This window comes from Hemicordylus capensis, chromosome 6 (genome assembly GCF_027244095.1).
Source record: "Hemicordylus capensis ecotype Gifberg chromosome 6, rHemCap1.1.pri, whole genome shotgun sequence".
Taxonomy (NCBI): Eukaryota; Metazoa; Chordata; class Lepidosauria; order Squamata; family Cordylidae; genus Hemicordylus; species Hemicordylus capensis.
Window position 1 is genome coordinate 131066199 of NC_069662.1, and position 25497 is coordinate 131091695.

At 45.7% G+C, this 25497-nt stretch overlaps 1 protein-coding gene across 1 annotated transcript in view; it reads right to left on the bottom strand.

Annotated features, from left to right (window-relative positions):
- Positions 1–24980, bottom strand: part of CASD1 (CAS1 domain containing 1) — a 64734-nt gene extending 39754 nt beyond the window's left edge. Inside the window, exons 1-2 of the mRNA XM_053259067.1 lie at positions 24062–24980; positions 6018–6114 (exon numbers count right to left, since the gene is read on the bottom strand). Of these exons, the coding sequence (XP_053115042.1) occupies positions 6018–6114; positions 24062–24644 (680 nt within the window). The 5' untranslated portion in view covers positions 24645–24980. The remainder of the gene's footprint in view (positions 1–6017; positions 6115–24061) is intronic.
- Between the last annotated feature and the right edge of the window lie 517 nt (positions 24981–25497).

A 25497-nucleotide genomic window follows, 5' to 3' on the forward strand; every position in this document is an offset into this window, starting at 1 on the left:
GGTGGTTAGAACTCTTCTCATATAGCCGAACTTACTTAAAATTCCCCGCTCAGTCTCCAGGCGGCTAGTTGAAACCAGCCTGGATCGTGATGTTCTATGGGACCTTAAAGTAGAAGGTCTGTTGACACCGGGAGGAACCATGGTTCCTGTATGGCCAAGTGATGTAACTCCGCAAACCATGGTCTCCTGGGCCAGTAAGGAGCTACTAGGATGACCTGAGCCTAGAGCAAGCGCACTCTGTGAAGAAAGCAGGCCAAGTGCGGAGTTGGTGGGAAGGCATACAGCAGTTCCCAAGGCCATCTCGCTGCTAGGGCATCTGCCCCTTCTGCTTGTGGGCAGGGGAAGCAGGTGAAGAACCTGGTGAGCTGTGCGTTCAGTGCTGAGGCAAACAGGTCGGCTCTCGGGGTGCCGAAGCATCGCGTGATCATCCGAAAGACTCTCCTGTTGAGTGCCCACTCCCCGGGTAGGAGCTGCTCTCGACTCAGCCAGTCCGCTATCGAGTTGAGATCCCCTTGTACATGGTGGGCTATGAGTGAGACCAGGTGAACCTCCGCCCAATCCAGTATCAGTGATGCTTCCACCTGAAGAGATCGAGACATGGTCCCCCGCTGTCTGTTTATGTGGGCCTTCGCCATCGTGTTGTCTGTTCTTATCAACACGTGGGAACCGGTGATCAGGTCCTGGAATGCCAACAAGGCAAGACGGATGGCCCTCAGCTCCAACCAACTGATGCTGTGTACACTCTCGGCTTGTGACCACCGGCCTTGGGCTGTTCTGTGGTGACAATGTGCCCCCCAGCTGGTCTTGCTGGCATCGGTCGTGATCAGAATCCGGGCCGGGTCGAGGAACTCCTTGCCTCTTTGAGTGTTAGAATCCAGGAGCCACCACTGCAGGGACGTTAGTATGTCCTGGGGAACAAGGATGGTTATGTTGACTTTCTTCGAAATAGGTTCCCTGAATGTTAGAAGGAACCATTGTAGAGGTCGCAGATGAAATCTGGCCCATGGTACTGCGTCCAACGTGGCCACCATTAGGCCGAGGAGATGTGCCAACGACAGGAGCTTGGCTTGACAAGCATTCAGCACCTCCCATATCTCTTCCCTGAGGGTCTTGATCTGGTCTTCTGGTAGAAGAGACAGTCCCTTCGTGTGCCTATTAGGACGCCCAGATGTTGCATCCTGGTGGAAGGTTGCAGATGACTTTTTTCTACATTTACTAGGAATCCGTGTTGTTCTAATGTGCGAAGAGTTAGATGAAGGTCTCTTGTGGCAGACAGTTCCGAGGGAAACCTTAAAAGCAGGTCGTCGAGATAACAAAAAACACGAACTCCCTGTAGTCTTAGATGTGCGATCACAGGTGCCAGCACCTTGGTGAAAATTCTTGGGGCTGAAGAGAGACCAAATGGCAGTGCTTTGTATTGATAATGTACTCCGCTGTATTTGAAGTGCAGGAGATGACGACTTTCCAGATCTATGGGAATGTGTAAATAAGCTTCCTTTAGATCTATGGAAGCTAAGATGTTGTAACGCCTCTGTTATGGTGCGAAGGGATTCCATGCGAAATCTGTGTTTGGGAATCCACTGATTCAAAAACTTCAGATCTAGAACAGCTCTGAGGGATTTGTCCTTTTTGGAAACCGTGAAGATTATGGAATAGATTCCCTGTCCCTGTTGATTGATAGGCACCAATTCTATAGCCCCTATATCTTTTAAGTGGTGAATAGCGCCCAGAAGGCCAACATGCTTGATAGGCCAACGTGACCTTGGGGTTGGTAGAAATCTGCTGGGTGGTAAGGATGTGAGTTCTATCTTGCAGCCCCACTGCACTGTCGACAGAACCCACAAGTCCATCGTTGTTTCCTGTCATTTTTGAAAGAAGGCTGACAGGCCGCCCCTCAGAGACCCTGCTGGGGAGTCATTGCTGTTTTTGAGACTTGAGTTGATTGGCAAAGGCCTGTCTGCCCTGGTTGAAGGGCCTAGCGCCTCGCTGTCTGCCCCATTGGGGTCGCTGGAATCTCGAATCCCTGTCTCTCCCTCGAAAGGAGGGTCGGAAGGATCGAAAGGGCTGGTACTGGAACTGAAAAGTCCTTCTTGGAGGAGGACGTTCCTGTTTACGTGTGGTGGATGGAAGAGGCATGGTCTTACGTTTGTCCTTAGACTCTACTAACACCTCTTTAAGGGCCTCCTCCCCAAAGAGTTTAACCCCATCAAAGGGAACAGAGGCCAAATTGGCCCTAGAATTTGCATCCACAGGCCAATGTTTTAGCCACAAGTTACGGCATCCCACGACTGTGGCTGTGGAAGCCCTGGATGAAAATCTTATAGCATCTAGGGTTGCATCAAAGACAAAGGCTTGCGCCTTTTGAATCTTTATGAGTTGGTGCCTTAAATTAAACACATCTGTAGGGGGGTCCTGAATAAGGTCATCTAACCAGACTATAGATGCCCGTGACAACATTGAGGCCGCCGCCGAGGCCCTAATGGCCAGAGAAGAGGCCTCATTAGCCCTTTTGAAAGAAGCTTCCAGTTTTTTTATCATTTTGATCTTTCAGGGCTGATTCCCCATCCTTCGGTAGTAAAAACCCATTTAGAAGGGCAACCACTGGGGCATCTGTTAAGGGTACTTTAAACATGTCCATAGCCTCTTGTTGGAATGAGTAGTACTTATTGGCCACTGCCAATGATCTATGACTAGAGGAGGGGAGTAGCCACTCCTCCCTAACCGTATCAGCCAGGAGTTCTGGGAGAGGCAACAGCAACTCCTTACTCTTCAGTTTAGGAAACACCAGCAAGCCCTTAGTAGGTGGAACCGCCTCAGTGGCCACAGGTGTTTGAAGGTCTAATGCATTCATGGCCCTAGACATGAGGGGATTCAAATCCACTTGAGAAAATAATCTTTGAGATATTGTGGATGCAGGATTGTCCTGGTCATCCGACCATTCTCCCTCTTCTTTGTCAAATGGGTCTGAAGGTAATTCCAGCCGTGGGTTAGGAATAGAGATTGGTGATGGAATCACAGGATTAGGAATTGGAGCCACAGGAATTGGTATAACAACAGGTACCCCCGGATCTGGAATATCTAATGGTACCGCATCCGCTCTTGAAGGAGTCGACAGGGCGAATGGGCTCACTTGGGGGAGCCGGAGGTAGAGGGTTACTGGGTGTAATATCCGGTGACTCCCCGCCAGACCCCTCTGAAGAGCGACCCCCCCCCCAGGCCTAAGACCACCACATCATGAGGTGGAATCAGGTTGCGCCTCTCAGCATTAGTGTGCCTTCTCTTGCGTGTTGCTTTTCTGGGGGCCTGAGAAGCGGACTCCTCAGAAGAGGACATATAAACACGTTCCCTGGACCTTTTCTTAGATTTCTTCCCTTTTTTAACCACCTCCCTAAGAGATATAGAAAAGGTCTCTTTAATCCAGTCCTGCCATGTAGTCGGCATATCCAAAGGGAGACTAATGGCCTGAGGAGGTACATTCTGAATAGGTTGAAGGACATTTACTGGGGGGTCATTCACTGGAGGTCCCTGGCTAGCCGCGACAAGGAGGAATCTCACCGGTCTTTCTGCTGTGGAGCCAGCTCCCTGACGGTCTGTGGAAGAAACACGGCTTGGAAGAGCGGCGGCTCCCAGGATTCCCGCCGAAATTGTTGAGCCGCCATTTGCAGGAGCCGTTGCAGAGCCACTAGAGGGCGCGGCGGCAGAAGCAGTATGGCTCGGCTCTCTGAGCTCTGGAATGGGTGGGAACGAGACCGAGGTCTGGCCAGCATCATCCAGGCTTGCATCTCCCCTTGCTCTCGCCACAGTTCGCGTTGTGCGGGTGAGCAGTGATGGGCCCGATCCAGCGCCCATGCCCATAGCACTTGAGGAACCCGATATGGCATCCCTCAGCATATCCTCCTCTTCCCGTGCAGCCGTTAATGGCACCGCCGCTAATGGCGGCAATATGGGGGGTAAGCCCGGCGCTCGAGAGGCGAACGGGAAGCCCTCCATTTGTCCTCCCCTGGGCACTAAAATGTGTCTAATAGCCTGGCGATGCTCCATTGTGCAGGGAAACAGAGAAACGACAGTTGAGGAGGATAGCAAAAAGAGGGGGAAAGAAAGTGGTTTGTTTTTTTTTAAGTTATTTGTTTGTTTTAAAACTAAGTAAAAACTAAGTAAGAAATAGAGCAAAAGTCCAAGTACAATGAGAAATACCACAAAGAAGTAAGAAAGAGACAAACAAGATTTGCAAGAGCAATACGAACGATCTCTGCCTAGGAGCGACTGCAGGACTAAAAGAACTGGGCGGGGTTATCCGTCCAGGGCTCTTAAGCCTAGTAACTAATTTTGATTAGTCCTGCCTGGGAGCACGTGGACACGATAACCCAATGAGAGATGTCCTTGGCTCCAGGCATCAGAGAAATATCATTGCCAATGCCACCCTGCTGGGCCTCCATCCTAGCTCACGTAGGCATAGCTTATTATTCAAATCCAAGGCAAAACAGTAAGGCTCTACTAAATAGGGAAAGGCTCATTGGTACATCTTCCTCTCTGGTATAGCTATCGCTTAGAACAGCATTTCTCAGCCTTTTAAGTAGAAAGTACTCCCTAACTTCTGAATAATTTAAGGAGTACCTCATTTTTCCAACGGAGTTTGCATTTACAGTAATGTATGTCATATTTTCAAAGAAGAGCTGTGTATATAGAAGGAATACGTTATATAATAGATCTGATCTAGTAGGGGTAGGGTTGCCACTTTTATACCAGGGATGCACAACTCGAGCATGTGCCTGGACTAGAGGTGATGTTGATCAATGCTAGGAGAGCACCAGTCTAAATTGCCACTGGCATATATAGAGTAGGGATATGCATGAGCTGTTTCAGTGCCTCCTCTGGGAAGTGCCAAATCGACTCGGGTGGCGGCATCTGAGCCGGCTCGACGGGGCAGGGAGCAGTTCCCTTAAAGAGCCGATATGGACCTCCTTACCTGCTCCTTGCTGCTTTTCCAGGTGCAGCACCCATTTGGATAGTCAGCATGGTGTTGACCATGCAAATGGCCAGTGCACACTTGCATACAGAGGCTGCAGGGAACAATGATGCAACCCCAGGCAGCCAGTTGAGGACTGGGCACTGCACCTGGGAAAGCGGCATGGCAGGCGGAGCAGGTAAGGAGCTTCTTACTGGCTCCTTAAGAGAACTACTCCCTGCCCCGCCAGCCCGTGCATGAGATGTCAGTGCACAGCTCATAGAGCGCTGCACATTGTGCAGCTCGTGAATCCCCCTCCCTATTCTTTTGAGGGGAGGAAGGAGCAAGATAGAGAGACGGGGAAAGAGAGCAAATGAGACTAATTCTAGGCAGTTACCAGCAGCAAAGGCAAGCAGGCCCTTTCTCTCCATCCTCCTCAATGGCCTTCTTGCCCCTCCCCCTGCACGCTCTGTCTGTGTCTCACATACTCCCAGGGATACCACATATGTACCACGCATTGAGAAACTGTTACATAGAATCAATCTGCAACAGGAAGAGCTACTTGTGAAGAGCTTCATCTTACTCTTCCATGCCACCAAGCTGCTATCAATAAACCGTGTGTCCAAGGTTAATGGAGGTTGGGGTATGGGCAGTTTCTATTCCTGTGATAGGTTTTTTGCCATCTCATTTTCTCTTTTACATGTTTAATGCCATCAGAGGGCAAGAGCACACTCCTAATACGACAGGCACCTTAATGAAGCACAGAATTTCTTATGTGCTGTGGGTGAAGAACATCCAGATGAATAAAGTGAGCATGACTGACCAGGGCATCAGTTGAAATTGCCTCTATAGCCAGATTAGCAATGCTCAGCCCCTCATATTAAGCAACTATTATTACTCTCTCATTCATGTCTAGTGAAAACAACTAACAGAAATTGGAGCACCAAGCATAAGGGGCATAACCCTTGTGTGCCATCTTGATTTAAAGAGTCTAAAGATACCAGTATGCCAGAAGTGCACACTTGCAATATTTTATTCTTTAAGCTGAGTGCTTGAACTCATAATAACTTACCCCTGCTTGTATTTATGCATCATACAGCTGTGAGGCTGCCATACTTTCTCCCCAAGAAATCTTCCACTGGAGAGAAGATACTCACAAGTATCATCACCTTTTAAAAGGAAAAAGGTTTGGTATTAGAATCTGGTATTATAACACAAACAACATTTCCAATAACTGGTTTTAAATCAACCTGTGAGTTCACAACCAAGCTGCAATGACCCTATGGGGGGCTGGGGAAAAGGTTAGAAATGTGTTTAAAATCGCCTGCTTGCCCATTTCTTTTGTGGGTAGGTAGCACCCATCATGCCCTACCAGCCAAGCCACTTTAGTACCCCTAGGAGCTACCTATGAGGAACAATTGAGTGTTTCGAGTTTACCCATTTTTCCCTATGGCCAGAATATTCGAAATGTTTCAGGTTTGTTCCATCAAAACAACCAGTTAGACCAATTGTTTCGACAAAATCTTTTGGCCATATGCGTTTCGTTTCGAGCTCGAAACAGAATACAAAATCTGTTTTTTGCACATTCTTATTTGAGAGCTGTGAAAGAGAAGAGTTCTGTTTTGCTGCTGAATTCAGTGTGAGCCAGAAGACTAGAACACTAGCAGTAAAAGGGAAGAAGAGAGTTTATCATCTGTGTCACCCAGCCCTGGAAGATGGTGAACAGAGCTTATGGTAAGTGCCAGCAGTTGCCTCTCTGTTTTTTTGAGGTGCGCTCTCTCTCTCTCTCTCTCTCTCTCTCTCTCGGAGTAATGTTGCTGCAGGCCTCTGTTGGTGGCAGAGCAGCAACTCCCAGGAGGATCCAGAGTGTTGACTTAGCAGTCTCTGCTGGGTCCTACATCATTTCCTGGACTGGCAGTACAAAAGAGTATGCTGCCCTGGGCGGTGGGGTTGGCCCTTCGAGAACCACGAGGGCAAGGGTTACGGGTAGGGGAGGCATGGTGTGGGGCCTCGCTTACATCAGAAGATGGGAAGCGTGGTTCAACATATCATTTGCCATGAGTTGGACTCTACAGCTGATGCACTGTCATTGGGAGAGGTGTTCAGAGTACCACCTGGTCCAATTTTGCTGGAAGAGTTTCAATTATTGGTGTCTGATGATGTGGATAAAATGTTCAGACGCCAGGTAAAAAGACCTTTCTGTTCACTCAAGCTTTTTTTATTTAAAACTGACCTTTTAAATGTTTTAAATTGTTTTGTAATGTAGTATGTGTGTGGTGATTTCATGTCTTTTATGTATTTTTACTTGATGTTTTAATGCTGTGTTACCCAGAGAATAAATTGTTATGGTGCAGCTAACAAATAAAGTTTATTGATTATTATTATTATCATCATCATCATCTTGTTTACACAGTCAGACAGGTGTTATTGACTGGTTTGTTTTATCCAGACATCGAGTCCTTCCCAAGGACTTAGGATGGCTGAATTTTATTGTCAATGTTGTTGCTGTTGTTATAGATATTGTTGCAGAATATAGGCTGTTCCCAGTAAAGCTGCTTTTTGTAACTGGCTGGTGGTGATTTCTGTGGCCCCTATGGTGCTGAGGTGCTCTTCAAGGTCTTTTGGAACTGCACCCAGGGCGCCAATTACCATTGGGATTATTTTGGTTTTTTTCTGCCACAGCCTTTCAATTTCCATTTGTAGATCTTTGTATTTGGTGATTTTTTCTATTTCTTTTTCTTCTGTTCTGCTATCCCCTGATATTGCTATGTGGATTATTTTGACTTGTTTTTCTTTCTTCTCAACTACAGTTATATCTAGTGTATTGTGTGGCAGATGTTTGTCTGTTTGTAGTCGGAAGTCCCATAATATTTTTACATCTTCATTTTCTTCAACTTTTTCAATTTGATGGTCCCACCAATTTTTGGCTACAGGTAGCTTGTATTTTTTGCAGATGTTCCAGTGTATCATCCCTGCTACCTTGTCATGCCTTTGTTTGTAGTCAGTCTGTGTGATCTTTTTACAACAGCTGATTAGGTGTTTCATCTGTTTCTTTACAAAGGCGGCACTTGCTGTTTGTGGTGGATTTTTCGACTGTTGCTCTTATTGCATTTGTTCTTAGTGCCTGTTCTTGCGCAGCCAGTATTAAACCCTCTGTTTCTTTCTTCAAGTTGCCATTCTTAAGCCATTGCCAGGTCTTGGTGATGTCTGATTTTCCACTTATATTGTGCAAATATTGACCATGCAGAGGCTTATTTCACCATTTTTCTGCTTGGTTCTTGACTTGTTCTTTCTTGTAGGCCTGCTTTTTTTCATTGGTGTTGAATAGTTTCTCGTTATTGACCATTTGAAGTGCATCTTCTTCACTGTCCCTTATATATTCTTCAAGGCCTCTTTTCTCCTACTCTACTGTTTGATGGACTTACAGCATTCCTCTTCCACCTGAGCCGCGAGGGAGGTATAGCCTATCGACATCACTGCGGGGGTGCAGGGCATGATTGATGGTCATTCTTTTCCTGGTCTTACGATCTAGCATCTCTAGCTCTGCCTGGGTCCAGTCTATTATTCCTGCAGTGTATCTGATAACAGGTATAGCCCAGGTGTTTATGGCTTGTATGGTGTTCCTGCCATTGAGTTTGGACTTTAGGATTTTTGTAACTCTCCTGATGTATTTACCTCCAATTTTTCTTTTAACTTCAGTGTGTGCAATGTTATCAGCCTGGAGAATGCCCAAGTATTTGTAATGTTCTTTCTCTTCCAGGTTCTTGATCTTGCTTCCATTGGGCAGTTCTATTCCTTCTGTTTTTCTTATTTTCCCTCTGTTCATTATTAATGCAGCACACTTGTCTAGTCCAAACTCCATTGCTATATCGCTACTGAATGTACGGACAGTGTTTAGCAGTGATTCGATTTCTGACTGGGACTTTCCATACAACTTCAGATCGTCCATGTACAGCAGATGGTTGATTTGACTTGATGTTTTAGATGTTTGGTATCCGAGGCCTGTTTTGTTTCGTATTTGTGAAAGTGGGGTCATGGCGATTACAAACAACAGAGGGGATAGTAAGTCCCCTTGGAAAATACCTCTTCTAATGCTAACCTGTCCAAGTGTCTCGCCATTGATTGTTAACTGTGTACTCCATATGCTCATTGCTTTTTTTATAAATATCTGAATGTTTTTGCTGACACCAGTTGTTTCTAAACATTTTAGTATCCATGTGTGAGGCAATGAATCGAAGGCTTTCTTGTAGTCAATCCATGCAACACTTAGATTTGTTTTTCTTCTCTTGCAATTTTCTAAAATCATTTTGTCAATCAGCAGCTGGTCTTTTGTGCCTCTGGTGTTCAGGCAATTTCCTTTCTGTTCAACTGGAAGCTGTTTGTTAGTTAATAAGTGTTGCATCACTTCATCTGCTACTATTCCAGTTAATAATTTGAACATGGTTGGCAGGCAGGTTATCGGTCTATAATTACTTGGAACTGCACCTTTTGCTTGGTCTTTCATTAGGAGATGAGTTTTCCCAGTTGTTAGCCATTGTTCAATATCACCTCCTTGCAAAATGTGATTGAACTGTTTTGATAGTTCTTTATGAAGGCTTGTTAGGTGTTTAAGCCAAAAGCCATGCAGTTCATCGTCTCCTGGCACAGTCCAATTTTTAATTTTCTTTGCTCTTTCACTTATTAATTCTGGTGTTATTATTAGATCTTGCATTTATTGGTTACATTTTTCGACCACTTTCATCCAGCCTGCTTTTTTATTATAATCTATCGGATTGTCCCATAATTACCCCCAGAATTGCACTGTTTCTTCTTTATTGGGTGTTTCTACGTTTCTTGCAGTTTCTCCTTCTATGCTTTGGTAGAAACGTCTCTGATTCGACTGGAATTGGAGATTCTGCCTGTGTTGTGTAATTCTGGCTTCGTATTTGCTAATCTCCTTTGACACTGCTGTTATTTGCTGCTTTATTATTTCCAGGACTTCTCTAATTTTCCTTGAATCTAGGTGGTATTTTTGGATCAGATACTGTTTGGTGTTTTCATTCTTCAGCTTCTTGTCTTTCATATCTTTCAATTTACTAGCATCTGATCTGAGCCTGGAGATTTTATTTTCTAATCTAATCTTCCATTTAGGTGATATACTGCTTTCTTTTTTTACAGGTCCACTGATCTTATATCCAAGCTCTTGTGTTTTTATTGTTGCTGCACTGTACATAATTGTTGTTGTTGTTGTTGTTAGATCAGGCTGAAACTGCTAGGGAAGTTAGTAGTGAGGGAGCTGGTCTTACTAAAGCCTGCTAGGCCTTGTGACAGAAGGCTTGCGAGTTTGTTTTGTATTTTGTAATTTTTATGCTCTTGCCAACCTAATCTTTCATCTACTGTTCCTGTACTGTTTTTTGCATTTTTGAAACCTTTTTATCACAAGTAAACCTGTTCTTGTTTTTAATATATTTCCTGGTGTTATTTTAGTCCCACCTCACACCTATCTGCCCTTTTTACCACATTACTAAGTTGTGTTCTTGTTTTTTCTGACAGAAGGTTTAGGGACTGTAAGTCTAAGCAGTCACATAAGTTTAACAGTCCTTTTGGTGGCAGCAGGTGGTTAGACCAGCTTGGCCAGCTGCGGCCACCCCTCACACAGGCAATGTTCATTCTCATAAAATATTTATAGATCACTTTGCAACAACGAAAAGATGTTCTCAAAGTGGTTTACATAGCAACTGTAATGAGAAAATGGTTCCCTGTCACAAAAGGGATCACAATCTAAAGAGAGAGACTAGCAACAACCAGTGGGAGGGATGCTATACTGGACTCAAGAGGGGCAAATGCTATCCCCCTGTGAAACATTTGAGTTTCACCAGTTTAAAAGGTGCCTCTTAGCCCAGCTAGGAGAACCTGTGAGCACTGTTATGAAAGTTGTCAACAGCACTTGGGTTTTAATGTAAAAATGCATCCATTAACATCCCAATGTTTTTATCATTTCTACAAAAAACACAGAGAACAAGAATTCATATATTTGTGTTCCAGTTATCTCCCTTAAAGATTATACTATGTAGCAACAACAGCAGCAAACATTTTTGTAATCTCTATGTGAAAATAAAGAACACAAGTTTCAACGATTCTCCTCATGCCACTCAGTCCATACACATTGGACACATGCTGTATCTAGACTGGGCCATGAGAGACAAAACTCACTTCTGAACTAGTGCAATATGCATATGCATAACTGTGTCACTTCTGTGGTCTTTTATGGGCCCATCTGAGAGGAGGAGCCATAGGCAAACCACTTCTCTTTGTTCTGCTTTACTTATATTTGAGGATGTTCAAACAGATTTTTCTTGACTGCAGGAGATTTGCTGGAGCAAATATGACAACCTCTGGAGATGGCTGGAGAAATCTGCACTCTTCTTTTGAACCTTAAGAACTAAAAGAACAATTTTAGTCTGTTGTGATAAAAACCACAGAGTTGTCTGACATCTGTGTAAGCTTTGCAGGTGAAACAGGACTCTTGGTTGAAAGTCCTTTAATGCTGTCTGAATTCCTCCTTTCTCAGTTTTAGGATTATTTTATATCTTTACAAGGTATTTCCTATAAATATTTGCAATTTTGTTCAGTGTGAAGACAAGTTGTTTAGGAACTTTTAAAACCTTCAGTAATGATATATTGAATATGTGGTCTGATTACATAACATACACATCACACAGTCTAAAAAGACTTTTGTTTGGAGTTTATTACAATGCACTGTTCTGATCACACACGCACAAAAATGCAACAACAGAAGTATAACTTTCATTTAGTTACATGTTCTAAAGGCAAATGTTCAGGCAACCACAACATTGACAGACAGCTATATCACCTTTACTCTGCCCTGTGGTATGAGGTTTGAAGAACTTCATTGAAAGCAAACTCTGCAAAACAAAGGGCAGTTGTCTAGCAACCACAAGAAACACAAGCACTTATAACAGTTTTGAACTGTTTGCCCTGCTCTTGGCCAGCTTTTAACCTAACCGTAAATTAATAGTGTAGGTAAGAGAATACTTCTGGTGTAGGATTTATTTAGGTAACAGCTGCTACCTAGTAAAGAGGCTTCTCTATGATCCGACTCATACAGCAGACACTGAAAGATGGACTTTGGGTCCTGGTCCAGAAGAAAGTGAGGCTACATGAAGGGCATCAGAAGACACATGGCTTAGATTGTGAGCTCTTTGGGGACAGGAAGCCATCTTATTTTTTTATTATTTCTCTATGTAAACAACTTTGGAATCTATTGTTGAAAAGTGGTATATAAATATTTGTTGCTGTTGTTCTCTCCCAGCACTGAAGACAATAGGGCACCCTCTGCCTACAAAAGGCAGAATTAACATCAGAATCCAAGTGTGCCCTAGAAATATTGGTATTTAGTTGTTAGTTTTTCATCATTTAACCATACCATGAATTCTGACATCCATCACAGAAGAAAATGACTGATGAGGTTAATTTCTGTTGAATACCAAAAACATCTGGAAACAGTTGTGTTAAGTCAAATGCTTCTAATATTAGAAATGTTTGACAGATTGTAATTGGAGTCTGTTAACATATGAAGCAAATAATGAAAATGCTCTGTGTTAAAAACCTGCATATTGTAAACATATTATTAAACATGTAACCACTTAATAATGCTCAAATTTAATGAAAAAACATTGCCAAGCTGCTTGTGACTTACAAAAATTAGCCAGATTGAAAATAGCAACAATTTGGTTTCAAAAATTAGTCACTCCCCTCTCTTGCCTCAAATAGTCCACTTTCCCCTCTCTCCTATTCTTATATTCACTTTCCGCTTAAGCGAGGACCCTAGCCCAGAGTGACAGGGACACCATCTGGTGCCACCTGGCGGCTCAATCCTGGAGATCCTCTCTTTCCTGAGTTCGCCAGAGGCCCCAAGATCATCAGTCGGTGGTTTTGATTACAGCATCTTTCCTTAGCTATCCCAACAGCATTGCATTTTATTGCATCATGTAACTTACTATAAGCCATGTTGGAGATCTTTTAAATCAAAAGGAAGGGTATATATTTTCAAAATAAAGAAAGAAATACAGGCACTCACTGACATACAAACAACCCATACTTACAAACAAGGCTCCATAGCATATTAAATTAATGAAATCCCCAACTTACAAACACCAGTCCTCACCTACAAACAAGTGGTCCCTCACAGGAACTGTGTGTGTTCCAAGTTATGAACATCCAACTTACAAACAAACTTTTGGATAGGGATGTGCACAAAATCCATTTGGTGTTCTATTGCGAGCTTGAAACGAAATACAAACAGCTGAAACGTTTCATCACAAACAGAGGCAAGACGGCTGTTTTGTTGAAACAAACCCGAACCATTTCGAGTGTTCCATCCATAGGAAATAATGGGTAAACTCGAAAGACCCCATCGTTCCTCATGGGTTGCTTCTAGGAACAACAAAGTGGGTTGTGTAGTAGGGCATGATGGGTGCTACCTACCCACAAAAGAAATGGGTAAGTGGGCGATTTTAAACACATTTATAACCTTTCCCCCAAACACCCCTAGGTCCATTTCTTTTGCGGGGTGGGTGGTAGATAGCACCCATCATACCCAACCACACAACCCACTTTGGTGTCCCCAGGAGCTACCCATGGGGAACAATGGCGTGTTTCAAGTTTCCCCATTGTACCCTATGGCCGGAACAAGCTGCATTCGCAGAGTGTGCTGCACACAAGTTTCGTATTGTGCATTTTGCAACCCTGCCCTGAAAAACCCTGCAGAAGTACACATTAAAAGGGAATCTGTTTCTCCCAATACAGAACACACATTTAAAACACAGTCCAAAAATGGCCAAAAAAGAATCACTGCCCCAGAATCCACTGCTAGCCACAGTGCCTGTGCTCCAGTACATATTGGCAAAAGTTGCTCTCTCACACCCAATTTGTTACTTCCTAGCATTGCAGCAGCTGCTACAGCAATACCCTTAAGCAGCAAGCTAGAGCAACTTCAGCAACATTTTGTACACCTTGCAATGCAGATTGCAGAACAGAACAGAACAGTTAGTGAAGTACAAATTATTCTCAAGGTCAGACATGGAGCTCATCACAGCAATCACCAAGATTGTGTTATTACACACACACACACACACACACACACACACACACACACACACATACACATACACACACTCCAATGCCACTTTCCATTTCTCACCACAAAACTATCCCACAAACAAAACAAATCACAACTCAAGGAAAGTAGGTACCTAAGTTCAGCCTTTGTCAATCTGAGATCCAGAAAAACGAGATAGTTATAGTAGTAACAGCACAAATTATTATACTCTATGCTGAGAAAAGAAAACCACATAATCAAACCTTCCTTCCCTCCTGGTGTATCCTCTTCAAGAGATGCATACGAGCTCACTCTGCCTCCCAGTTCCTTTGAATACATTTTGAATTTGAAATTCCCTCCTTTTGTGTTTCCCCCCTCTGTTCCCAGCCAATGAGGATGCAGTTACCCATGACAACACTTGATTTGTATAACAAGTTAACCAAGAAATAAGGCGATCACAAGCCAATCGGAACCCAGTGCCAGAAAACCAATCCACACAGAAAAAACAGGACTCCAAAATGGCGCTCAAAACGTATTGATTGTAACGGGGTTGTTCTGTTCCGAGCTTGAAACAGGCCCTTTATTTAAAAGTGTTCTGTTTTGAGCTTGAAATACTTGAACACCTCGTTTCAAGTTGAAACGTTCTGCACATCCTTACTTTTGGAACACAACCCATTTGTAAGTTGGGGACTCCCTGTAGTGGCATGTGTATACCACCACCACCCACACCCCTGTAAGAAAAAAGAACACCAAAAATATGGGGGAGGGCCATTTCCTACTTAGGTAAGAGATCAAAGAACTGAGGAGGTATGGTCCATGACCACTAAACAGTGTTCACTTACAAGTCATCACAATGGAGACGTACAAGATGTCCTAAGTTAAGTGCACAATATACAACTGTAGTCAGAAAGCATATCTATGTTCTGGACCACAACTATGTTTTGATAAGAAAAAGAATAAACACATTTAAACATTTACTTAAAAGTTGCTGATACAGACATAAGCTAGTTTCCATCTGAAAAATATCTGGGGCTCTAAATTCAACTAATTCTGCCTACTACAAAAGGAATTCATTCATATTTAAGATGCTACTAGGCTTTTTAATCAACACGGAACAATATCACTAGCTGATTTCCAATCTAACAGAGCATGGGTGCTACGTGAGAAGTGCTGCAGCTGCTGCCAAGTTCCCAAATAATGCAGCATCGGCTGTATGACTCCCAGGGATATATTTTCAGGTGGTACAGAGCACTTTTGGGGGAAGGGGAGGTTGTAGAAATCCTGCCCCCACATGTGACTGCTGGTATTTTAAAGAGTACAGAAAATTATTAAAAGTGACTCCAGCAAATTTCACAGCTTGCAAATAGATCTCATTATTTTGGGAAGCAAGCTTCCATGTACAAGGCTTCTAGACTAAGATCTACATAATCTAAAGAATGCTGCACAAGGGAAGCCCCACCTACTGGGTGTGCTTGCCCACTGCATTAGCTCTGCTTGTTCTCCCCCTTCCCCACAAGCGGGGTTAGGTTAGGCAGGGCTGGCCCAGAACAAGCTGGGATCTAGTGAGGGTAGCTATACTCCCAGCCCACCTTCCACTGGGCAGGGCCTAGCTCAGTTTATGGGCTAACTCCCCCTATTGCCAGTACCGGCTTAACATCTGGCATTGATGACATTACTGCAGTCAGTGCCCATACATTTTTTCAAAGCAGTCACAGCACCGGATAATAATAAATGATAACTATGTAAATGTTTACTATTAGATACTACAGTCTATTAACAGTAAGACTTATCTGTTAACTGTTTAATGTTTTAGATCCCTACATTAATCCCATTTAGTGATTCAGTATTTAAGTTTGAAATCTATTATCTAGGAACTATAGAAGGTTTAGAAGGCTTCTGCATAAACACTGATCTCAGCAATTCCATTTAATAAGCTCCAATGGTGACAGATCAGTTAGCAAATGATGTTAAGTAGTACCTGTGAACTGCATGATGTGCTTAGATCAATATGTTCATATTCAGAGGTAAAAATCACAGTCATAAATGCAGTTATAAGGATGGGAATGTCCAACTTCTTGAGCCAGTGGCAGTGGATGGAAATTTTCTTGGCTAAGGTGCTTGGGGGCAGATCTTGTCCTGACCATGATGTCCCTTCAGCTTGGTCAGAGAACCTCTTTATAAGATAGGAAATAAGGCCAGGAGTCAGGACATAGCCACACACCACTTCTTACCTTACAGTGGCTCCTTTCACTGGGAAATGTGAAGAGCAACGCCAGGTAACAAGCCAACATGGTATAGTGGCTACAGTGTTGGTCCACAACCAGAGAGACCCAAGTTGAAATCCCCATTCAGCCAGAAAACTCACTGGGTAACTCTGGGCTAGTGATGGGTCCGGACCGGTCCGGAGGCCATTGTAAAGGCCTCCGGACTGTCCGGACCGGTTCGGACCTGGCCGGTCCGGTCGGAGGGGGTCCCTTTAAGGGCGGGGAGGGTTTACTTACCCGTCCCGCCGCTTTGCCCCCTCCAGCGCCCGTAGTTACTGTAGAAATTGGGGCGGCAGGATACCTCCCCGCCACCCCTTCTGCTTCCTCCTCATTGCAAAAGGCTGCGACAAGCCTTCTGTGCACGCGGCGCGCGAGCTTCACATCTCCCCGATGCAACGGGTAGACCGGGCCTCTAACGGGCCTCCCTGTCGCTTCGGGGAGACGTGAAGCTTGCGCGCCGCGTGAACGTGCGCAGAAGGCTTGTCGCAGCCTTTTGCAATGAGGAGGAGGCAGAAGGGGCGGCGGGGAGGTATCCTGCTGCCCCAATTTCTACAGTAACTACGGGCGCTGGAGGGGGCAAAGCAGCGGGAGGGGTAAGTAAACCCTCCCCACTCTTAAAGGAACCCCCTCCACAGTGCCGGACCGCAGCTGTGCGGTTCTGTGCACACCCCTACTCTAGGCCAGTCACTTCTCTCTCAGCCTAACCTACCTCACAGGGTTGTTGTGAGAAGAAATATAACTATATACACTGCTCTGGGCTTCTTGGAGAAAGTGAGATATAAATGTAAAAATAAATACTTCACTCTCTCAATCTGGTGCACCATGGGGAAAATAAGAATGGCAACATGAAATGGACTGTGGGCAGCCATCTGAAGTAGGATTTACTGACAGTGGAATTTTTACAACTTTACATCGACTCGTCTTACTGTTAGGAACTGTTTGTAATGAAGTTTAGTTATTCTAAGGAAACCGTAAAAAAATTTTCATAACAATAGTTATTTAAACTGTAAACTATTCCCTTTTATGCAGAATGCCACAGCTATATTATGTTCTAGAAATATTCAACTTTACCAGACCAGCACTGTAGTCTCCAGTTAGCCTCTGTTTAAACACAATTTCAATTGTAAACCTTTCTTTAAATGTTTGACTTGCAATGTATAAACAGGATTGACATAAACCTGCTGGAGAAGTCTAAAAAGGATAGATCTCCTCCAAATATGTAAACTAGAGATGAACATGAAGAGCCTAATCTTGTGCTTTGCTGCACAATGGCAATAGAGCACAGAGTCAGGCAGGATTCCTAAAGGCTATCCTCACGATTGGGGGGGGGGGGAGCAGGGTACAACTCACCTTCGCCCCAGATGATCCAGAACCTGCTGCTGGGAGTGTAGCTTGTGCTCCCAGACGATCCACACTGCTCCGTGAAGTGTGAATCGTTCGAGACCGGGACTCGTTCCCCTGGCCTCTGGATATCCCTTAATGCACTACGTAATGAGTGCTGAGGGGATACTCCCATAAGACAGGCACTCTAGAACAGTGTTTCTCAACCACCGGTCCCTGGACCGCTGCCGGTCCCCGAAGGGTTGAGTGCCGGTCCCTGACTGGGAGTCAACCCCCCCCCCCGAAATCAAGGCACTCACTTCCTCAATTTTGCACATGGCACGGAAGAGGAAGAGTATCACGGAGGCATGGGACCCTTCTTGTGCCTTGCCTCCACGTGCTGCTGAGATCTTCCTATAGCTATCTTATTCCATATCTTTACAGCTTCAAACTGTATGCGATGCGGGGGCATGGAGGAAAAAGTATGGCAGTGGGCGCCACTTGAAGGGCTGCTGGTTCTTGCATGCTCATTGTTTGCAGCCAAAGGTTGGTTGATTGAAACCCAGCTGCCTGTTGTGGTCGAGGCGCCTTGAGAGGGAACACTGTTTCCCTGTTGTTTTCATTGGCCCCATGTAGCTTTTGAATTTTTCCAATGGCCCAGCATCCCCTCTCCATTGAGTAATCACAAGCACCTCCACTCCAGACATACTGGAGACAAATTTGTTCACCCAGGCTTTTAGATTCAGGGGTTCTCAACCTTGGGTACCCAGACGTTGGTGGACTTCTACTCCCATAATCCCGAGCCATAATGGCCAAATGCCATTGTTGTTGGGGGTTATGGGAGTTTAACTGAGGGACCCAAGGTTAAGAACCCCTAATATTCAATGTTTGCAAAAGATTCCAAATTTAATTATTTTAATGCTTATATTATTTTCATTCTAAACTGCCCAGAGATGCAAGTTTTGGGCAGTATAGAAGTCTGATAGATAGACAGACAGACAGACTTGAAACCCCTTTACTAACTGCTGGTCCGGGAAACTGCGCATGAAGAATGTAGCGGTCCTTGAAACTCTGCACGAAGAATTTAGCGGTCCTTGACTCCAAAAAGTTTGAGAAACACTGCTCTAGAAGCCCGTCTCTGTGTGCGCTTGGGCTGTAATCAGCCCGAGCACACACACAATCCCAGTGCCAAGGGGTTAAGGGCACACTCACGCCCTTGACCTCCGATAAAGGCCAGGCTTCGGAGTGGGGTTAACTGGGTGGGCACTGCCAGAAGAAACATGGATCCCAGAGCTGTACACGAGCAGCCTAACAAAGGCAGGGATGCCCTAACCTGGGTTAAGCTGCTCATGAGAACAGCCTTCAGGCTATTTCAATCTCTTTGCTCTTGAGGAGGAAACCAGATCTAATGTCTGTTACAGGCAGCAGCAACCATTGGAACAGCTATGGGATGGTTGTGCAGGAAACCCTACTCAGCAGAAAAGAGAAACACACAGAGCTTTTGTGAAGGGCGAACAAGGAAAGGTGGAGAAGAGAACAGGGCCATCCAGAGCCCTCAGTCCCACCGATGCAAAACTAGTATAGTAAATAGGTATATGGGGTGGAAGTTAAAGAAGTTTTGAAGGGCAAGTGGAACAGAGCTAGATAATTCTGCTTCGCTTCCTATACAGGATACCATTTCAGCTGCTGAAGCATAAGCTACTGTCTCACAACAGCAGGCAATAGGACTGGAATGGAGGTACGAACAGAAATCTTAAGGTCATATACTAAAGATTCATAGTATTTCATTATTCAGCTGAATTCAAACTAGATGACTCAATATTTGTATGATTTTTAAAAAATAAGATTGTGAGCCCTTTTGGGACAGGATTATTAATTCTAAAGAATGCTGTAAGCCATTCTGAGCCTTTCAGGAAGAGCGGGATATAAATGTAACAAATAAATAAAATAAATAAGGCTGCATCCCTTGACATATTAATTTCTCAGTAAATTAATTGGGTGTGTGTATAGATTGCACCTCAGCACTTCAATACCCAAAGTGGCCAGGTTTAGTCCCCCAGTCTTTGTTTTCAAGGAAATTCTCACTTTCCCCAGCAGCATATGAAACTTTTTTTAAAAAAGAGAGCTTTAGGATAAAAGCTTTGGTCATGAGAATTTTGAAGCATAACACAGACAAAAAGAAGTCTGTAAAAACAAAGGCTAACACCTGAAGTGGGAGACTAATCAGGAATGCACAGGTATGGAGTTCTGGCAATTGTTTTCATCTACATTAAGACTGAACATTAAGAGTTGTAGTACAGCATGATAGGGACCTGGGGGGAAAATCTACTTTTATCAGGGAACTTTTATAGATATTCACTTGGGGTTAAGGGTCTACTGATCAAGGCATAGTGACAAACCTTTCATTTCAATAGGGCTTTTGAGTACTTGGATTTTTTAAAAAAAAATATACAACATAGTACATTTTGGTTAATTTTCCTTGTCATGCTTGCACTAGCTTTAGGCTTCAATCCAATACATACAAGTCTCATACTGAACTTGGACTTACTTCCAAGCAAACATGATTGGGCTGTTAAAAGCATAAATCTTTTATCAATATTCATTGTGGTCATAGTAGTAGATGTCTCTCTTTGCTCGTGTTACTCAGAAGATTTGTTGCAACATCTGAAACAAATCTATTGCCTTCTAAACTTTTAAATATACTACTTCCAAATTTTCCTAAGAGTCCAAGTAATCTCGCTCATCATTGGAGAGTTTACATTACATCAGAGCTGCAGGTAATCTCTATCAAACTCTGTCAGTCACATAAGCAAGCTGAATTTAATGCGACCTTTGGTAATTAGAGTATTACTTTCACTTTTAATACTACATATTTAACTCAAACATTTTGAAAACAAAAGTTAAATTCTGTACAAAATTGTTTTTATTCCCAGAATATGCTACATATCTACAGAGAGCTGAAACAACCATTACTAAACTATAAAATGAAAATGTGTAATAGCTCAGTATTTACAGTATGGTTAATGATAACAGAAGCTTGAACTTACCACACTTTAATAACCATGTGCCCTTCTAGGGAATTTGAAGGGATAGTTACAGAATTTCTGATCCCAGTTGGTCATATATAGACAGTGCTTATACTGTACAAATTCCTACAGGGTCACACCACATACAGGGACTAATAGCATGAAGTCTGCTGCCTCCCCAATCCTAAACATGTTTGTTTGGGAATTCCATTGGGCTCAATGTGACTTAGTTCCAAGTAATCTGCAGTAGGGATTAGGGATATGCACAAGATGGGTTCAGCGCACCTTTTATGGAGCACTGAACCAATTCAAAAGTCTGGCGTTCCAGGGCAGGGAGGGTGCCCTTACCTGCCCCGCCGCTTTTCCCCAACCAGCACTCTCCCCAAAACTGCTGGTGCAGGGCTGCAGCATACTTCCTTGCAGCCCCGGTCAGTGTCATACTGGAAGTGGCCAACGCGCATGTGCAAGGTGCACATGCGTGGCCACTTCCAGTACAACGCTGCCTGGGGCTGCAAGGAGGTATGCTGCAGCCCCATGCCAGTAGTTCTGGGGAGAATGCCGGTGGGGGGAAGTTGTGGGGCAGGTAAAGGCACCCTCCCTGCCCCTTAAAGAAACCCCCCACTTCTAGGGAGTACATGAACTAGTTCATGCACATCCTTAATAGGGATGTGCACGAATCCATAATTAAAAAGGTGCAGTGGAGAACCTTTAAGAGCTAGGCGAACAGGTCTGTACCTGTTCCTCCACCACTCGCTGCAGCAGGAAGCTGGGGCGTCGCGCTCCCCAGTACCCCTCGTGTGGCAGTGGAATGCATATAGCAATAGCAATAGCACTTACATTTATATACCGCTCTATAGCTGGAAGCTCTCTAAGCGGTTTACAATGACTTAGCATATTGCCCCCAACATTCTGGGTACTCATTTTACCGACCTCGGAAGGATGGAAGGCTGAGTCAACCTTGAGCCCCTGGTCAGGATCGAACTTGCAACCTTCTGGTTACAGGGTGGCAGTTTTACCACTGCGCCACCAGGGGCTCCTGAGCATGGCCTCTGAGCATGTACGGTGGCCCTTTGCGAGGTTCGCATAATTGCTAACCATGCAAATGCCCATCGTACATGCACAGAGGCCATATGTGTGCAACCTCTGCGCAGTCTGCCGCCGTACAAGGGGTGCTGGGGAGCATGCGAGAGGTACTGGGTAGTGTGATGCCGCAGCTTCCTGCTGCAGCAAGCGTCGGTGGAGCAGGTACAGACCTGCTCTCCTCACTCTTAAAGGTTCCCCACTGCACCTTTCAAATAATCGGTTCCTGCATATCCCTAAATCTGCAGTCTTACTCTTCACTGTACTCTAGGATTTTCTAGGTAGAAAAGAACTGAAGATAAGAGTGTAGATTGGGGGAGGGGCAAAATAAAACCTAACCCTAAAAACCTACTCATGTAGATATATAAAAATTATTAAACATCAACAGCACACTAAGAGCCCTTAACTGTCCCAATGGCATCCAGTGGAGTACACCATGTTCCATATATTCCTGAAGTAGGGATCTTCTTGTGCGAAGCTAAATAAGGAAGAATCCTTTACATGGTATAACTTCAAGGTGCTTCTGCACTGAGTTTATTTCAATGCTTGAGTATATTCATACAATGCACCAATACCTACCAACCCAACAGCACCATGCACAGCCTGTGGTAATGCTTACCTGTTTATATAAAAGACATGGGGAATTACTGGTTGTGCTACAGCACTGCATTAGCCCACCTGATAACTGAGCAGAAAGGCACCTTCTAAAGTGATGGTATAATTCCAACAGAGGAACAGCAACTGCATCTATTCAACCCAACACAGCATCTGTCTAAGGGGCTGTTACTGGTCTCCCCTGTGTTTCCTTTTAGATGGTGAGCTCCTTTGGGGCAGGAAACCATCTTCTCATTCCTTTTGCTATCTAAACTGCTTTGAGAACTTTCGTTGTTGAAAAGCTGCCTATAACTATTCTAAGTAATCATAAAACAACTTCAGGCTGCACGGAGTTAAAACTGCAGTCTGCAGTGCAGTTTCGAACTTTTAAAAAAAGCACAACTAAGTACCTGAAGATTGCTAGTTGACGTGTACTTGATCATACTGTCCCCATTACATCTTTTTAAACCAGCACAGTATAGTAGCTAGAGTTCGGCTTGGATGTGGGAAATTCAGGTTAAAATCCAACACTCAAATATGAAAGGCTCACTAGAGGGACCTGGCCAACTCACAGTCCCAATTAAACTACCTCCTTGGAAGAAGGGCAAAATACAAACACGGCAAACCACGTGGTAAACTGATTCAGCTGGGAAGTGTGTCCTGTCCTAATCTTTACCATCAAGGCTATTCTTGAGCATAACAGTGGGCATCGATATTTCCACTGTCAACAGTTCAAATAACAGAAGCAGTAAAATATGGAGGGGTTCCGGCTGGAGAGGAATTTTGAGAGATCCGGTTAATTTAACCTGTTTTAGGCGTCTAAAGCCTGCTTAAACATCTCAAAAGCCCCATCACCTTCCCTTTCTGCCGCCAAGATCTCCGCTGTGTCAGCTGCTTCCCTCAAACCTGCCAGGCTGCATAATTTACACGCCTTCCTCCCCCACGACCCTTAATTGTTTACATCGCGCAGATCTAATTAGCTCGCACAGACCTAGGGGCAGGAATTTCGGCAAACGACAGCCCCGGACCTGCTACAAGTGTCTGTGTGGGTTCAAAAAACCACCAGAAATAAAAAATGAAGAAGAGGAACGGCACTGGCTTTCTCAAGCCTGGACATTATTCGGGCCGGTAAAATGCGCTTCTTGTGGGGGGGGGGTAGCTCCAAGCGGGGAGGGAGGGCGAGAGAGACAAACCCCCACACCGGCTCCCCTGGGGGTCTCCCCCCCGCCCCCAAGCTCAGCGAAGCCGCAAGGGCAGCAGCGGGGGATGCGGGAGTTGGAAGCGCATTCACACGGCGGCAAAGTTTAGCAGGTGTCAGCCAGCCAGCCAGCCTCCCCTGCCGGCTCACCACCAGCAGAGGCACATTGTTCTACCACCCCTGAATGTCAGCGGGGACGGAGGGAGGAGGAGAGCCGGCGGCGGCTGCTGCTGCTGCTGAGCTCCGGCTCGGGGGCTTCTGCTCGCTCGCCCCTCCGCTCTCCAGGGCCGGCCAGGGAGCCCCTCCACGCCCCCTTTCCTCCTCCGACCGAGGCAGCCCCCGCCCGCCTCAGGAGGAGCTGCAGCACGCCAGGTGCCTGGGGGCGGGCGGGGGCCCGTTGCGGCTCTCCCTCTCCCGGAGACACCCACTGCGACCCCCGAGCCGGCTTCCTCCCACCCACCCCTCGCCACTCCTCGTCCCTGCAGCCCCGCGTTCCCGCCTTGCCTCCCCTCACCCAGCCCGCTCGCCCCTCACCTTGGTACCGGCGGGAGGCGGCGTGGCAGGCGGCGAGCAGCAGAACGGCGCCCAGCGCCAGCACCTTGGCACTCCTCACGCTGAAGTAGTGGTTGATCTCCCGCTTGCCCAGGGTGTAGGCCAGGGCCGCCATCTTGGCTCCTCCATGACAACAGTGCGCGAGGGATCGGGCGGGCGCCGCGGAGGGGCAGCAGCAGCAGCAGCTCGGGGTCCCCAGCGGGGATGGCGAGAGGGACAAGAGCCGCCGCCTCAGGCGCCGCCACCACCAGCCCCCGAGGAAGGGAAAGAGGCGCGGCGACACCGTCGGGGGCCAGTCGTCGCCGTCCCCGGCTGCTGCGCCGCCGCCGTCTTCCTCCTCGCCGAGCAGCAGCGCAGCCCCCTCCCCTTCCTCCTCGTCCGGGCGTCGCCGCTTCACCTCAGCAGCAGCCAGGGAAGCCCCCGCCTTTTCTTCGGTCTCCGGAGGAGGAGGAGGAAAAGTCAGCCTCTGTTGCCCCCAAGAGCCCTCCGCCTCCTCCACTCGCTGCTGCGGCTGGCCCGCTACCGCCCCCGGCGGTGCTCCCGCGTCTGGCCCCCTCTCAGACATGAGAGAAGAAGAGTGCGGGGCGCAGCGGGCACCGACGATGGCGACCCAACACAAAAGGTGGCGTGGAAGAAGGAAGAAAAGAGAGTCGACTTTCTTTTTAGGACCGGTTCCATGCTCTCCCCCACACCCGCCCCGGTCAGACTGGTTTGTATTTAACTGACAACCTGTCCGCGCAGTGACCCTCCGACTTCACACCTGCCTAACCAGCTGGCCCGGGCAGGCAAAGCGAAAGAAGAAGGGCAGTTCTTCTCCTGTGGGCCGGGATCGAACCATCTCTTCGCTGTTGTTCCGTCTGGCAGCAGCATCGACCTCGGAAATCCAGACCCTGACGGGCTTTGCTTTCTCTCTCTCTCTCTCTCTGGGGCTTTGCAAGAGTTGACATGATTGGGGAAACGTAACAGGACCAGGAGGGAAACTCCTCTGGCCCAGGAGGTGGCCGCTGTGAAGTACAGTAATACAGACCCACGTGGATTTGTGGCAGGATTGGCCGCAATTGTCATTTGTGGCAGGAATTTTGTCACTGAATAAAGGATGGACAGAGTATTAAAGACATAACCATTTTTCCTCATTAGGTGATGAAGGCTGCCACGCCACCAGCACCTCCTTCTCGACTTCCTAGGATAGTTAATCCTAGAAGGCATTCAGGAGTTATTATTTTGCAAAATTGGTTACTTGGCCTTATCAATGAAACCTTTACAGCACATTGTATGCAGAAAAGTATAATAATAATTAATAAAAATTAGGGCAAATGTAGAATTAGTTTTAGTTGCAGCACTTTGCCATGGAACAAACATAATCATTAGAACTTCAAGATTTCACTCAGGATACTTTAGACCTGGCCTCTTAGCTGCAC